At 43.6% G+C, this 17,541-nt stretch overlaps 1 protein-coding gene across 1 annotated transcript in view; it reads right to left on the bottom strand.

Moving 5' to 3' along the window:
• Window positions 1-4,774: 4,774 nt before the first annotated feature.
• Ret (ret proto-oncogene) overlaps window positions 4,775-17,541 on the bottom strand; it is a 45,301-nt gene continuing 32,534 nt past the window's right edge. The window contains exons 18-20 of the mRNA XM_085840099.1: window positions 15,769-15,868; window positions 8,289-8,436; window positions 4,775-7,009 (exon numbers count right to left, since the gene is read on the bottom strand). Of these exons, the coding sequence (XP_085696225.1) occupies window positions 6,852-7,009; window positions 8,289-8,436; window positions 15,769-15,868 (406 nt within the window). The 3' untranslated portion in view covers window positions 4,775-6,851. The remainder of the gene's footprint in view (window positions 7,010-8,288; window positions 8,437-15,768; window positions 15,869-17,541) is intronic.

Genomic DNA, 17,541 nt, shown 5'->3' with positions numbered 1-17,541 from the left:
AATAATGAGAAACTTACTTGTTGGGGTAACATTTTCATGCACTATATGAAGGTGTATCTCTTCCTTCATCACCTACTTAAGGTATTCTCTGTTTGGCTTTAATAAAGAGCTGATGATCTATTGCTAGGCAGGAGAGGAAAGGCTGGGACTTCAGGGTAGAAAGAAGTAAGATATCAGGGGAAGAATTGAGAGGTGGGGGTGGGGGTGGGGATTGGGATTCACCAGCCAGACGGGGAGGGAGGGAGGAAGTCATACCTACTGGGACATAGCGAGAGGTAACAGGTCACGTGGCAAACATAGATTAGAATACATGGGTTAATTAAGTGATATGAGCTTGTTGGGAAGCAGCCTAAGCTATAAGGCCCAAGCTTTCATAAATAACAGAATGTCTCCGTGTCCTTTTGGGGGGCTGGTGGGTAGAAACAGTCCAATGATCCATTGCCTTCAAGTGGACCCATGATAGTTAATACCTAAGTAGAGCCTCTGGGCTGTTTGAAGAAGCCCAGAAGAACAGTCTATGCACAGGCAGGCTGAAATTACTCCACATCCATCTTTGTTTTCTGCATCATACCAGTTAGGGAGAGGAAATGACAGGAGCAGAACTGATTAAAACTTCTAGTAGGTTCACCAAACCATTATCCACACTTCCCCAGTGTGCCTCAAAGGCAGAACTAAAAAACATGATTAAACCTGCACTTACAGCCGACGATGTACAAGACTTACAGTCTTGGCTTTCAACTTGATTTGATTAGGGATCAACTAAGAGCCATGCTTCTGGGTGTTCCTTCAAGGGTGCTTCCTGACAATCAACTGAGGGAAAGACCCTCTCCTGGAGCAGGTGGCACCTTCCCATGGTGGTTCCAGTGCAAAGAGATTTAAGGGAAAACCGGAACTGCTTTTACCTGTCTGCCTTTGCTCCGTCCTGGTGAGTGCGTTTACCTGTTGCTGTCTTCCGTTGACAGTGAACCCAGGTTCTTCACACTCTCCAAACCAAAAGCTCTCTGAGACTCCCCCAGCCCCTCAGCATTAGACCCAGCCTCACAGTCTGAAGAGCTTCTGGTTCGCAGCCTCTCCAGTGTGAAGACAGCCCATTCTTGGACCGCACAGCCCATACTATGGAAGCCAATCTAACAGTTCCCACTTTGTAGTATGGTTTGTTCTGTTTCTCTAGAGAACCCTAACAAATATTCTACTAAGGACTTCTCATGGCTGGCACTAGTAACACCTCCATTGTGTTACTGCAGAAACAAGAAGGTGAGCAGTTACTGTTTTCTTTAAATAACAGGTTTAATTGCTAAATTTTCATCTGTATACATTGTCTTTTGCCCACTGCTACCCTTTCTCATTACCTTCTTCTCCCTCCTTCCCACTCCTGGGTTAGCTAATTTCTGACTAGATTCTATTGCTATATCCTGCTTACATTACCTTTCACCACTACAGCATGAAATCCGGCCTCTCTGATGCCCTTCAAGGAAAGGAACTTGGTAACTGTCCTACTCTCTGACATTATGCCAATGTATTAGATTCTCATGAGAAATCTGACTTAATACTTACTGGTGGATGAACCACATATCAACATTGACGTTAGAAGTTATCCAGTAGGCTATATTGTACCAATTTAAGCGCTCTCATAGAATATAGTTCTTTACCTGAAACACATATCAGTCTATAAGGCAGATAGCACAGCTTGTCAAACAGGGAACAAACACAGAGACAAGACATGATTTGTTTATTTATTTGTGCAAATGGATTTGGAGATTTATGAGTTTGTTTTGACTTAAGATTGCCACCAAAACGGCCAGCAAGTTAAGTAGTTTTTACACTTCTATTTCCCAGAGATAGGCCTGTCCCACAGGAGGATGACTCCACCAAAAGGGATTATATTGAAGCTAGAAAAAGAAAAGAAAAGAAAAGAAAAAAACTGCTACAGCAAACTATTTTGCTAAATAGGAGGCTTATCTAAAGCTACGTCTAAAACCAAGTATCTCCAGAAAGGATGACCTCTGGTAAGAGTCAAGAAGGCATTATAGAACATATGTTTAGACTCTGCCTCTGAAGAGGGGGAATGGAGACTGTTTTTTTCTTAATCTGAGGTGCCCCCAAGAGAGTAGCATGGAAGTACCACATGATTTCAGACAGATGTTAGCTTCATTTCTCCTTGAAATACCTCACAGGTTCAGAAAAATTCACTCCTATCTGTTGTGTGACACTATTCCTGAGAAACACGAACAAACAACTATACCTCCTACATAGGGAACCAGTAGCAGACATTAGTGAGAACACCGAAGTCGGACTTGGGGGAACCCATGAGTTTCTTTGGGTGATCCACAGGCAGCTGCATTAGGGAAAGCACACTCCAGCATGGGTACCAAGCCATGGAAACTGGAGCCCTGAAGCTTTCTGCACAACTTGCAAGCCCCTCAAAAGGTTGGAGTCTTCTCCCCTTAGCAGTTAAGAATGACCCTTTGCAAGTAACAGGCATCCACAATGCAGGCAAGTCCTATCATATGCCTTTAAAATTGCAGTCTGCTATAATACCTCCTTCTCTGAGTACTTTCTAAAAACTCAGAATTCTTCCATCCTTAAAGTCACGTCTTTTTTTTTTTTTTTTTTTTTTGATGGAGGGTCGCACACTGTAGTGGTGACCTTCCTGTCTTAGGCTCCTGTATCTTCAGGTCTGATCCTTGACCCTACGGTTTTCAGGAATTCAAGAATGTCAGTCTACCAGGCCCCGTAGCCTGAGTCACCAGGAAAACTCCCAAGTCCCTAGAACCTTTCAAGGGAGACCCAAGATAGGTGAAAGCCATGCCTGGACAGGAATGGAGGCCTCACAACAGGGCTATGATACAGGTGCCATCCATCAACCACAATCCTCTGGCTTCAGGTAGTATAAGCAGCCTTAAGTATGACCTAAACAGGGACTGCACGCTCCTAAAGCCACGAAAGTATAAGCATGACAAAGATGAAACAGACACTTAAAAGGACCTTAAGTTTTTTATTGGTGAGAGCTGACAATTTTCAAGATATCTTCATTATGAAATATCAAAAATGTTTCTTCCCCAAACTGAAAACTGGTTATTATATTTAAGCTGTAGAATGCACCTTACCTTTCTTTGCAACACTTATTTTTAACTTGCATTATTGTGTCATCTGACACAGGTATCCTAGTACAGGACAGAGATGCTAAAGTCATAGTGGCTAGAATGGTCTCAGGCTGTGGGCTCCAAGTCTTTACTGCTTGACCCCATTCCTTGCAGTGCCACCACACTGAGAGGTGTCCCTGTGAAGTCTCCCATGCCTGAGCTTCAGCTGAGATGTCTCATTAGCCAGGTCTTGCAATTTAACGTCCCCGTAGCTGCAGAAACACTTTGTCACTTGTCACAACACACAATGCCATTGTCACAATAATAAACTTGTGATTTTTATTTTTTTATTTTTTAACATTCAACATGTTTCTCAAGCACTGGAAGTGAATGAGGCTTATCTTCAAGAGGTTCACTGGCCTTGCTACAGGGTATGGCAATGTGCCCAATTAAACACACTCTATACACAAAATATGGTTTCTCATGAGCTTACCCAAGACGTTCCATCCTGTGAATCCCCTGTGAAGTGGGAAGCCATGGAGTTCAGCTAAGGTGCTGCAATTAAAGACATTCTGTATTGGCTGGCAGTAGAGGCCAGGGTGGCAAATCTGCACAGAATCCCTGCTCTTCCTGCCCAGCCCTCTACAGGCAAGGGGAGCTGACTATGCTATTTGAACATGCTTAAAGGAGAGGGATGGCTGCCCTCCACTCTGCATGCCTAGGGAGAAATGGTTACTTTATACACTGGTAAGTATGTTTCTCCTTTCTTTATTTAGGAAGCATTTATCTAGGGTATGTTCTTGGATCTACTTAGTTCTCCACCCAAATAAACTGGCCACATGGCAGGACATGAGAGGAAGGAGTCTTTCATGGGAGTTGGTTTTTTTTTTTTTTAAGGGGGGAAGTAACAAGTAACAAGACACAGAGACACATGACCCTCTGGAGTTTATGCTGCTGTAACAGGAGGTTTCCAGTATGCTCCTGTAAAAGCCTGCCCCGAGGCACCTCTGAAGCTTCAGCGTGTATTTCCTTCCAGCTTTTGTGGTCCAGACTCAAGTAGGAGAAATCAAAGGTTGTCAGGATGGCCGAGTTTGGCTCCAGGGGCGAGGCAGTTGCTGGAAGTGACTCAGGCTCTTTGCACTCAACACACACTGTGGTCACAGACCGGACTGGTATTAAAAACTCACGTTTGTCACTGCCCTGGATGGAGGCTAGAATGGACTAAGTAGCTGGTATGTTACACTTTATAAGTGGCTGAGGACGGTTTCTCTCCACCTTCTGCGATGTTCACTCATGACTATGCACATTTTAAGTTTTAGTAATTGAGAGATTACTGATGTTTCAGGAAATTAACAGCTAAGAGATCCAGAGACCAGTGGATATCGACACTGGCCACTATTTGTTCTAAGGAAGGTCACCTGCAAGGGGGATGTTTCTGATTGCAGGGAGGAAATCCTAGAGTCACAGGGTTAGTTGACTTATCACTTGAATGTTGTACAAGACACCCATCAGTGACACCACCAAGAGCCATTGCTCCCTCGTCACTATTGCTCTCTCACAATTACAACAGATTCGCTGTGACATTTTAGTTATGTGTAGAAACTTTGAAATCAGCAAGCTGAGATTTTTTTGCAACCAGGAAGTTAAAACGAGAGAAAAAGTTGACACATTTTATGGTTTATTTTATTTACACAACTGAAATTATTTCCTTAGTCACCTTGATTACAAAAACAAGTCAACACGGTATGGTTTAACGGCCTTTCTTAAATATATCTTACAAATTTTAGTGGCTGACAGATTGCTACTTAATACTCAGTAATATTTAATAAGGGGTAACTTCTGCATATATGTAGATGAAAAATCTGTCTGATAGTGCTAACAAGTATAAGTACTTTAACAAGTATGGGTGCTTTTATATCTTAGGAATAGACAGACAATGGTTATTAGTCAAGTGTTAATTCCTCACAGATGGGCCAGCTATTTAGACTTGGAGTTCAGCCCTTGAGAGCTAACCTGCTCTAGCAAGTCACACTTACCGTGTAGGCATGTTGAATAATTTGAATTCATCCGTATTTTTGCACTTAATAAAACTACCATTAAACACATCTGAGAAAACAAAATGGGTCCCATGACTAGAGATATTTATATAAAAAACTTTATCACAGTGTATCTGAAAAAAAATGGCCCAAAACTAAAGCCATATTATATGTTAAAATAAGCATTTTTCATCTTTCTGTCTGTCTGGCTATGTGTGCACACAAATATCACACACACTCCATAAGGCTCTATCTGGTATACATATCTGAGCATTCTCAGCCACATAAAATGTCACAATTTTACTGTGTTTGTGAAATGCCCATAAAGATATAGTATTTTATTATTACTATTTAAAGTCCTATCACAGTGCTTCAAGTCTGAAGACCAGGCAGTGTTTTGGTAATGTGACCTTTTCATGGCAAGTGACAGTCCACAGACAGCCAAAGAAACTTCCAAGAGCCACCCCTAAAACCCTAGAGGAGTGCCGAGTGTCTGTGGCTACAACCGCCCATACAGAAAGACAAGAACCTTACACGTGAGTCGTGGTTAGAACAGAGACCAAAACACGTACCATAGCAGCATAAAGGACGGCCGGTAGAGCTGATCCATGTGCCCTTCACACAAGCTCTATAAGAGCCAAAACCTTGTTCTCTCACCTCAGTCAGTGTCAGGGAAACGTCTAATGCAACTAGATGAACTGTCCTTCCCTTTGGGCATGAGCTGACAAGCCAGGGATTAAAACAAGACAGACCCACCTGTCTCCAAGCAGAGGGTGGACACACTCTTTGGTGGGTAGGGTGTACTGCAGACTGGCGTGCTGGGGGTGCAGAATTTGTGGCTCAAGGCCTCTGATGACAGCAATACTGGGCCTGAAGGCCACTCTACTCCAAATGCCCCGCTTCTTCACCCTGTTCTGGTCAGCGAGTCGGAGTCACGCAGTGTGAATGTTGCCGAGGGCTTCAACAGGGGGACTATGTCTTGTGGGGTCACTTCTTTCCAGTTGCCTTGTATATAGCAAAGGCAACACCAAATCTCTCCATTGTGCTAATTCTAAGAGCCATTTAACCATGACAGAAACAAAACATTTTCCTAAGAAAAGGCTACATGGCTAAAAAACCCAAAAATCTATATTCAGGATGTCACATACTGAGCCGAGGACAGCCCGGAAGCTCCCTTCTCCCCTCTAGCCCTAGTGGACCTGGTTGGATGCAACTACCCAGTCCTATGCTAGGCTTTCATTCTAGACAAGGACAGGTCGTTCTGGCCAGGTTTTTCAACCAATGTTGTTTGTATGTGTGCTTCATGTTAAAACAGTTTTTGGGGACGTGGTAGGTTTTTATCAACCAGGAAAATCAGACAGTTCAGGTACAATTTCTCATCCAAGTCATGAATGGCAGACCCCACACATGTGGACACAGAGCTCGTGGTGGCTAGTGATGAGCAGACCAACAGAGGTACTACCCAATGCTAAAAGGAAAGGGGATCTAACCAGAGACTCAGAGCACCCACCCAATGGGGCAGGTATGCTAGGAGGGCAGACCACCAGGAGGGAGGACCGCCAGCTATTTGAAGTAAAACCATTTGGAAACCAGCTAAAACAAACTACAGAAAACAAGTCTGCCACCTAAGGCTGGTCTTGGCCAGTATGATGTACACAAAGGGGTCGGTGGACTTGATGCTCTTGGCATGTTTCTTCCCCCTTGGGAGTCCATTACCGTTCACAAAGGAATGTTAGCTATCAAATGTGTCCATTAATTTTGCCGCTGAGGGTGAAACCATCCAGTTAGCATATACACTATCATTTGCATATCTTGGGAACCCAGTGCTAGTGCCATCGGCTCTCGTGAGTGGTACAGGACTCTCTCCAGGCCAGTTCGGGTCTGACATGCCTAAAAATGAAAACAGATAATTTGTTCTGCACTGAAGAACTCAAACTTCATGTGCAGACAGTAAGGCCTTGGCAAAACTCCCTTTGATGGTTAAACCAATTTGTGCTTTCCGTGCCAATTCCATTAATGGTTTTGCATCCCAGGTTTCCAAAATACTGTTCTACATGGGGCAACCTTACATGCTCCCGGTACAGGTAATTTAGCAGAGGCTACCAAATCTCAAAGTCTATGAGTTTAGAGTCTCAAATCTGAAACAGATCTGGTGAAACGCTTAACTGTTTTCCCAGGACCGTGTAAAGCATCAGCGAATGGCTGGACTACATGGCTTCCTGTAGTGGGAACCCTCTAGGGGCTGTTCACCTGTCATCCCTGCTAACACGGAGGAGGAAGACTTCCTTTCCCACAGGGGGCACACACAGGCTGCCCCCGCAGCACTGTAGGTCCAAGGCAGGTAGTGAGGACCTGTGACTCAGGAAGCATGCAGGAAAGAACCTACCTTAGCTTGAAACTGCAAGACTTCAAAAAGCATCAATGAGGAGATTAGGAAGCAGAAAAAAAATTTCAAGTATTTAATCCAAGACAAAGAAGGAGTTTTGGCAAGAGCCGTATTTACTGTCCATTGCAAGGCCACAGCACCACAGACTATGTTCTTTCAGAAAGCATTGGCTCAGTATTTAGCACTGGCTTCGTGAGTGACATCATCGTGATGGGGGTCGGGTGCAAAGGATGTGAAAGCAGCAGTCTGGTGTCTGCCCAGGGCCCACACGGTTTTCCCGCTGCCCCACACTGCACGGCGGTGGACACATAGCTGGAAGTGGGATTATGGTCGGCTTCTGCGAGGCACACACCAGCCCAGGAGCAGCCTGGGGGTACCCCAGCTTGCAACGATAGCATAGCTGGGGATGCCAGCTTTCCCTGGCCAAACGGACTCCCTCCCCAGACCAGGTAAATTTAAGTATCGAAGTCATCAGTACTATGATTTTGCTTCCCAATGGCCCCTGAGAATTCTGCTCTAATCCGCTTCTCCTGTGTCATCGTAAGTTGCTGGGCTGTGTGGTAATGACACTTATTTTCACATCCTTTTAGAAAGACATAGCTGCAAAAATGCCTGAATGTATGTAAACTAGATGCAAAGTCAGATATTTACAAAGAGAGGGGTTCAGAGGAGGCTTTGGTGTCGGTGGGATCAGAAACACTCTTTAAAAAGCGTTACAGAGAATTGGGATGGTGCAGAGAGGACAGCGTTGCTAGAATCTAGTAAATGCATGTGAAATTCTACCATAGAGTTTGTTTTCAATCCATGTGGAAGGGAGGGAGCGCGGGAGGGGAACATTGTTACAGTCCACCAGGGGTGTCTCCTCTTCTGAGAGCCCATCGTCATACAGCAGGGAGTCCGAAGGGGTGGATGCAGCCAGGTCCAAGTAGTCCTGGAAGAGAGAGAAAGAGATGGCCAGTTATCTTTGACCCTGGGCCATTCCTAAACATACCCAGGGACCCTTAATGCACATGGGGCAGAGGTGCTGGTTGTACCCCTATCCTATACTGTTTCTTGGCCTCTCTGTTAAGACCACAGCCTCCATCCAGGAGGATAACACTGAGGTAAGACACTGAGGTTCCTTAATCCAACCAAGAGCAGAGGGCTGGGGAGATGGCTTCTCTGTAGAGTCCTGGCCTGAAAGCACTCCTGGTCCCAGTATTCCTGTAGAAACATAGTGTGCCAAGTGGTAGGTTTAACCCAATGGATGCTTTTCAGCTTCCCTCCCAGGACCTCTTCTGTTACAGGGAACAGATACAGATGCAGGGACCTCAGCTCCCATGTACAACAAATGTAAGATGCTTGCCACTTAATGTTATACCACTTCACTATGTAGACGATTCCAGTGTTGGGTTGGCTGTTTCTCAACACCGCAATTTTGGCATCTATTGTTATTTCTGCTCAAGACAACCCTGAACCCACAAATCTTGGAAGATTTTCTAAAAAAAAAACAACAAAACTGTGTCAATGTATTCAAGGTTGTTCACTTTCTTTATCAGATTCAGTGTATCCATTTTATGTATCCATTTTATTTTGAGTTCTTTGATGCTTTTGGAGCCGAGTTTTGTGCAGGGTGATAAACGTGGATCTATTCTCCTTCAGGCAGTCATCCAGTTTGACTAGCACTATTTGTTGAAGGTGTTGTCTTTTCCCAGTGTATTTCTGGCTTCTTTATCAAAAAACAGGGGTCTATAGGTCTGGGTCTTCAATTTGATTCCACTGATCAACATGCCTATTTCTGTGTCAACATCATACTGGTTTTTTGTTTTGTTTTTGTTTGTTTGTTTGTTTTAACTTAGCTTTGTAATGTAACTCGAAATAAGGGATTGTGATATCTCCCATAGTTCTTCTATTGATCAGGATTGTTTTAGCTATCTTGGATTTTTTGTGTTTCCATATGAAATTAAAAATTGTCCTTTCAAGATCTGTGAAGAACCGTGCAGTTATTTTGAGAAGAGACAGAATGGTAGATTCAATCTTTTAGCAGGATGGCCATTTTCACACTATTCATACTACCAACCCATGAGCATGGAGATCTTTCCATTTTCTGATATCTTCTTCAGATTTTTTTCTTCAATGTCTTAAAGTTTACATCGTGTACCTGCTTTGCTAAAGTGATCCTGAGATGTTTTATATTATTTAGGCTGTTGTGAAAAGTGTGTCCCTGATTTCTTTCTTAGCCCATTTGTTATTTGTATACAGAAGAGCTACTGACTTCTGTAAGTTAATTTTGTATCAAACTACTCTGCTGAAAGTGTTTATCAGATGTAAAGAGTTTTCTGGTCAAACTTTTTTGGGTCACTTATGTTTAGGATTATATCATTTGCAAATAGAGACATTGACTTCCTCCTTTCCCACCTGTATCCTCCTTTTCTCCTTGAGTTGTCTTATTGCTCTAGCTAAGACTTCAAGTGCCGTACTGAATAGGTATGGATAGAGTTGATAACCTTGTCTTGTTCCTGATTTAGTGAAAATGCATCCTGTCTCTATTTAAGTTGTTGTTGGCTTGCTGTAAAATTGTCTTTACTCTGTGTCAAGGTCATGCCCCGTATATCTCTAATCTCTTCAGGACTTTGATCATTAAGAAGTATTGGAATTTTGTCAAAGGCCTTTTCTACATCTAATGAGATGTTCATGTGTTTTTTGCCTTTAGGTTTGTCTAAATGGTACATTACATTTACCCATTTACCCATGTTGGAACTACCCCTGGATTTCTGGGATGAAACCCACTTATCACCGTGGATATTCTTTTTGATGTGTTCTTGGATTTAGTTTGCAAGTATTTTATTGAAAAACTTTGCACCTATGCTCATAAGGGAAATTGGTCTGAAGTTTTCTTTCTCTGTTGGGTCTTTATGTACGTTAGGTATCAGGGTAACTGTGGCCTCATTAAAATAAACTGGATAATGTTCATTCTGTTTATATTTTGTAGAATAATTTGAAGAGTATTAGCATTAAATCTTTGAAAGTTTGCTAGAATTACGTGCTAAAATCAACTGGCCTGGGATCTCTTTTTTTTGTGGGGGGGGCATTGGGAGACTTTTAATGACTGCTTCTACTTCACTCGGGTTTACAGGTCTGTTTCAATTGTTTATCAGATGTGGATTTAATTTTTTTGAGAAAAGTATCCATTTATTTTAAAGTTGGAAATTTAAAAGAGGCTTTTAAAGCATGTTCTTATGATTCTCTAAATTTCCTCAGTGTTTCCTCAGTGTTTGTTGTTGTTATGTTCCCCCTTTTCATCTCGGATTTTGTTAATTTGGAAGCTATTTCCTCAGCAGAACATCATTAGCACAGACACTAATATCAACAATTGATAAACAGGATAAAACTGAGAAGGTTCTGCCCAGACAAGGACAGCATCAGACAGAGCAGCAGACTACAGAAGGAAAAGGTTTCCCCACTACACATCTGATAGAGGGCCAATAGCCAACATATGGAAGTACCTAAAAAATCCTGGATAGGAAAAAACACATTCCCAATTAAGGAGGGGTATAGATCTAAACAGAGCATTTTCAAAAGATGAAATTCAAATTGCAGGTCACGCTGGTGAGGATATGGACAAAGGAGAACCCTCACCCATCACTGGTGGGAGAACAAAACTGTACGGACACTAGGGAAACCAGGGTGGCAGCTCCTCAGGAAGATGGGAACTCATCTATCTCAAGACCCAGCTAAACCACACTTTGGCATATCTCTATCTATCTATCTATCTATCTATCTATCTATCTATCTATCTATCTTTCTCTCTCTATATATATGTATCAACTGAAGGAGATCAGAAGGATCCAAATGGAAAGTCAAGGTTTGTAGTCATACATATATATGTGTGTGTGTGTGTATGTGTGTATGTATACATCTATGTATATATGTGTACACACACACATATAAGTATACGTGTGTATATATATGTACATATATATATATGTATATATATATATATGAAATTGCTAAGAAATAAATGAAATTGTCAAATAATGAGGGAGACAGAGCCCCAACAACAAACCTCGTGTCACCAAATGAAGCTTCTAGAACTGGGAGTGGGTTAGATTTAATTGAATTATTGCCAATGTTTGCTCGTCACAAAGTGTCAGCAAGGCTCTGTTGCTGCAGACAACTCCTACTCAACTCACTGAACATGGAAACCTTGTGCTGAGCCTTAACCCCTACTAGTTAGTGTTCTTAGTACTGAAAGGTACTCTGCACACTGCAGAAGAAGAAACATAAACACCAACACAGCTACAAATCCTTCCACCTACATTGTCTTCACAGCAAGGAGTGCCAAATGGTGGTACAAAGCTTGTGGAAATATCCAACCAGTATCTGATTTGACTTAAGTACCATTCCCTGAGAGAGAAACCACGCCTGAACCTACTGTGTGGGTGCTGAACCTACTGTGTGGGTAATGAAGAACCTGCTATTAGATCGCCCAGGAACCTAGGGGAAAACCAATATTACTGCTCTACTAAAGAAACAGAGTAATAAAATAGCTTTCTGCTATACCCACAGATCAGAGTCTGGCTCAGCCATCATCAGAGAAGTTCCTTCCTGCAGTAGATGGGAACAAATAGAGAGACTCATAGCCAGACAATATGCAGAGAGTTAAGAGACCTTGGAACACTCAGCCCTAAGTGGGATGTCTCCATCAAATCCTTCCCCTCATGGTTCAGGGAACCCTGTAGAAGAGGAGGCAAAAATGTGTAAGAGCCAGAAGGGATGGAAGACACCAAGGAAAGAGGGTCTTCAAAATACAGAAAGACCAATCAATGTATTAACTCAGAGACCAAAAGAGCATGCACAGGGTCTACACAGGTCTGCACTAATCAAGAGTCCTAGAGCTGAAAGAAGTGGACACATGACCTCATTCCTAGCCCAGAAGCAACCTTCAGTTGATAACCATTAGCAAATGAAAATTTAGTTTTCTCAAGGAGTCTCATAGAAGAAACAAACTACTCTAGTGAAGGATGCATGCCCAGCAGGAGATGTCCGACAGAAAATGAATCCAGCCACATTTCTGGAGCTTCCTTGTTGGGTCAGGGTCAGAATACATATATGTACACACACACACACACACACACACACACACACACACACACACACACATCAGGAGTCATCATAGGAGAAGCTAATAACCAGCAAGTGATCTTCCTGAGATGACTCTGCCTTGGATTAGAAATCTACCATGGGGCTCTGGTAGTCAAGGCCCAAAAGAAATTAATTTTAGGAAAGATTCCTGCTATTAATATGTTTTCCTGTTATTATTACATATATATAGCAATTGACAGATCTCTGTAGAACAATGAAGATGTATTGTCTTGTAGGGATGTTATACAAACAGATGATTTCTTAATCCTTAATGGTGATCGTGTAAGAATTCCTAAATTTAAAGTAATTGTTTAAGCTCTTTTAATAACACTGTTATTAAACCCTTTCTGACAGGCAAAACTATAATGAGAATAAAGTCAGGCTTTAGTGTCACACATTAATTGCTTCTGAGACAGTAGGCAACTACAACTTAGAGCATATTCCAAACAGTTGGTCATTAAAAGGGAACGAATGACTTATTATAGGTGCTAGGACAGAAGATAAAATATTGACTGGGTTTATCTACACAAAACCTCACTAATAACTCAGTTACGGCTTTTAAATCTCCATGAACATGTAAAGCTGGTGACAGGTGATGTCTGCATAGCCAGATAATTCTTCCTAATGGATATGCACGTTGCAAACTTATTTATGATTTGAATTTATGTGTAAATTTGTGATGAACCTTTTACCATATGATCATGTAATCTGAAAGATGTATCAGTGCTGAGGACAGGAGGAGAGCTTGCTCACACTCTCTCCTTATCCCCCTCATCCAGTTTGTCTTAAGAGTCTTCTTTCTTTTTTAATTTTTTTTGTTTTTTCGAGACAGGGTTTCTCTGTGTAGCCCTGGCTGATCTGGAACTCACTCTGTAGACCAGGCTGGCCTCGAATTCAGAAATCTGCCTGCCTCTGCCTCCTGAGTACTGGGATTAAAGGAGTGTGCCACCACTGCTCAGCTTTTCTTAGATTCTTTACCCCCTTTTTCTTAGACCCCTCATCCCTCCTCTTCTTACAAGCCCTTTCCTCCTTTTTCCTAGAAAGCTTTCATAGGTAACTTTTTACAACTTAGAAATAAATGCTAAAATCATGTTTCCAAGCGTCCCCTTTTCTTCCTGCGACTTCAATTAGCAGGCTGAAAGTCAAAGCCACATGGTTCTTGTGGAGATAGAAAGAAGGCATCTTAACCTGCTGTTTTAGGAGAGGCCCTAAACAGCTCCGACTCAGAAGGCAGGTGAGCTACTGAAGCAAAGAGACTTAAGAACTGAGAGAGGAAACCAGTTCATTACTATACAGCAACCCTAAATTCTCATGAGACCAAGTCTTACCCCTGCCGGCACTCTTTCCCCTCAGCTGTCTCAAGAAGGACCAAGAACACAGAAGACCCACTGGGGCTGGCCTCCAGCACACACACACACACACATGCACTCACGCACGTGCGTGCACACACACACATTTATGGTTTTGTGCTGTTATGGGATTCCTGAGTGTGCAAACAAATGTGTCTTTGTGTCTGTATGTTTCTTGTGTGTGTGTGGTTTTTTTCTTTTTTCTTTTTTTTTTGCACTTTACCTTCTGTTTGTCTTATCCTATTCTGATATTTTTAATCTTATTATATTTTATTTCACTTTATTATTATCCCTTAGCTACCTACTTGTTTGCTAATGAGAGACAGAAAGGGAGTGGATCTGGCTGAGGGGAGGTGGAGAGGAACTGGGAGGGGTAGAGGGAAGGGAAAACATAATCAGAACATTTTGTATGAGAAAATCTACTTTCTTTTTTTTTTCCTGTATTTCTTCTAAACTAATAGTTTAGGCACCATAAATATAATTTGTATTTGACTTTGATACCAAGCCATACAATTAAACTAAATTAGATAAAATTGTCATTATTGAGCCTCTTTAAAAATTTTTTATTAGATATTTTCTTTATTTACATTTCAAATCCTACCCCGAAAGTTCCCTATATCCTCCCTCCCCCGCACTGCTCCCCTACCCACCAACTCCCACTTCTTGGCCCTGGCATTCCCCTGTACTGGACCCAATAATAGGAAAAAGCCAATAAAACTAAGTTTTTCAAATATTTGTGTATGAGAATGTATGTAATAAATCCAGTGTATGTACACATCTGTGTGGATGTGTGTGTGTGACACCTGAGAATGATATTCTGCTCTGCCGCTCTTCACCTTGGTCCCTTAAGACAGGGTGGGTCTGTCACTGAGTCTGGAGCTGGTTCTCAGCAAGCCCCAGAACTCTCCTGTTTCTGTCCTTGTCCTTCATTGCACTGGCCACACTTGGCTTTTTATATAGATGCTGGGATTTGAACTCAGGTCTGGTAATTATGCAGGTGTTCTTACTGGCTAAGCCATCTGTCCAGCAACTGCTGGATTTTATCGCTGGGAGCCGAGACCATGTACCCTTTTGGAATCTGAAAGAAGGGCAGCTTTTAGTAAAGATGAAGACAAGGCATCAAAGGGAGTAGTGTGACCAAGGATGCCCTGTTTGGTCCTGTTTAACTGTCTTCCTAGCATCCAGTACGAACCGTACAGACAGTTGCTCAATAAATATTAGGCAAGAATTATTCAGTCTTCTCACCAAGGCACAGAGGCTGACTGTTCTCATGTGTTTGGTTTGGCTGACACCAGGCTTTGGAAATCTACACGAGCAGTTAATAAAAACTGGGAGACAACATGAACTTAAAATTCAGAAGACCTGTCCTGCCAGGTCTCCTATTCCTGTAGGGTCCCACGTGGTGAGAGCAAGATGCCCTTGAAGGGACACTCATATTGCCAGAGGTCCAACCCTAGTCACTGCCCACCTCCAGGGCCCTCAGAGCTCATGCATTTAGGACACGGGCTTCGAGTCTTTGGCATTCTATTCCACTATTGCAAAAGTTCTCCTTTGGTTTTGAAACATTTTCCAGTACTTGCCTGTGAAGAGCTCTTGTCTGAGGACAAGCTAGAAACCAAGATGTTTTCGTTACTGAACCGCCCAAGAGAACTGGCTTACGTGGCAGGTTTTCATCCACTGCCTGCCCTGTGGTATAGCACAGTCATCTCCCTCTGGCCTTGCAGTGGAAACACAGAGAACCTCAAATTACCATCCCAAGGTGAGCCTTTGGCAGGGACTCTGGTACTCACTCTGCTCTTGACCATCATCTTCTCCAGATCCTTGCTGATGTCAGCAAACACTGGCCTCTTGTCTGGCTCCTGCTTCCAGCACTGCAGCATCAGGCGGTACCTGGAGGGAAGCACAGGTAGGTGGTGAAGCCCTGGCAGGGTCCGCACACCCACACTGGGTCTAAGGGGCTATGTCTCCTCCCTCTAGGCTGTTTCTAAACCATTTGCAACTCTGAGCTTCCAAGCTGGACCCAGGGGCAGGACACCCATACTGTGGTGCAGCCCCCTGGTGGCCTCTCTCCAGAGGGGTTTGGTGTTCTCTCCTTATACCAACAGGAGCAGGCAACGTTTCGATCCCGTACCCACTGAGTGTGGCTCAGTAGAAAGCAAAGTCCTTAAAATGTGTAGAGGATGAACTGATTGAAAACTCTAAGGGGTAGAAACAAATACAATGTCTTTGAGGGAGCTTCAAGCCTGGTTCTGTAATCCTACTTAAAAACCCCATGGCTGGAGATGTACCAGGCTCAAGGATCAAACCTGCCGTTATTTTTATTTTGCTCAACACCATGCTGTCAAACTGCTTTCAACACATTCATATTTATGCCCAGAGACCTGGGCTCAGCCTTGGTCGCAGAGGCTTCTTTTTCTTGTTTGTTTTTTTGGTGTGTGGTGAGCAGCAGTCAACAGAGACACTCATAATTGGTCAGAGCGCCAAGAATAAGAAACTCTGCTTAGGTAGTGCTTGGCCCGAGATGGGCCATAGATAGCAATGTCCGCTCTCAGCCAAGGTCCAGGGAACATCGAGGAAGGCAGAATGGATGTAAGGCACAGAGATTAGCGGGGAGCTCTGTACAGTGCTGCCTTCTGCAGAGGGCATGCCTGCTGCACTCATGAACTCACAGTGGCTCTGGTTCCCGGCACAGGACCAGTGATGTGCCAAACTTCTGGCACAAATGGGGTAGATTATCTCTAGGCCCCATCCCTCCCCTATGGGCCATTGGCAGTGGACAGCTGCTGTGGGAGGAGAATCATTCTCTATGAAGGGTGGGGCCACTGGAAAGATTCCCACGTTGCAATGGATGGCCCCATACCATGCACATAAATATGGGCAGCACTCATTGGTCTTAATGGGCTGTCCCAAAATAAGACATGAAATTCAGAGGGGATATGTTGTTGGGGTGTGGGGGAGCTGGAGGAGGGAAATGGGGGTATAGGTGCGAGTGGGTTTCATCACGTAATCCCACAGAAAGCTCGAGGATTGAAAAACTTAAAAACCAGGCTTCTCTGTCTCTCAGTCTTTTCTCTGTCCTGAAGCCCTGCTTCCCCAGAAGCTGGGTGTAGCCGAGGGCTCTGGGGCTGTGATGTGGGTGTTAATGCCGGGTGGCTGACTGCCAGCCCAATGCTCGAGGCTGCATCTTCCCCACCCTGGCATGCCTAACCTTGCTCTCAGCTAGGTACTGACTGTGGCACGAATGTACCAGCGTTATCTGCTTCAGCTATTCCCCCCCACACACTTTTAACCTGGTCTCTGGACCATCTGACTAGCTGTTTGGTATAAAGAACAGTGGCTTTGGACCTCTGGGGGCTCTTGGGCTGAGGCTGTCTCTGTCCTGCTCTGTTCTTACCTCCCTTGCTCATGTCTTCCCTCCCACACACCGTGCAGGAGGCCTTGGGCTCTTGCCAGTTCCATCAACCCCCAGAAGTTCCTAGGAAGCCCACCAGCCCCCCATGGGGGGAGGGGCCCCAGCATCTCTTTATCTCACGCCTGTTAATGGCTTTCTGGCCTCTGCCCTG

Source organism: Mus caroli, unplaced genomic scaffold (assembly GCF_978045245.1).
Source record: "Mus caroli unplaced genomic scaffold, Mus_caroli_1 scaffold_7, whole genome shotgun sequence".
NCBI classification, from domain to species: Eukaryota; Metazoa; Chordata; class Mammalia; order Rodentia; family Muridae; genus Mus; species Mus caroli.
The sequence above is the reverse complement of the archived record's forward strand: the minus strand, read 5'-3'. Positions and strand labels throughout refer to the sequence as shown.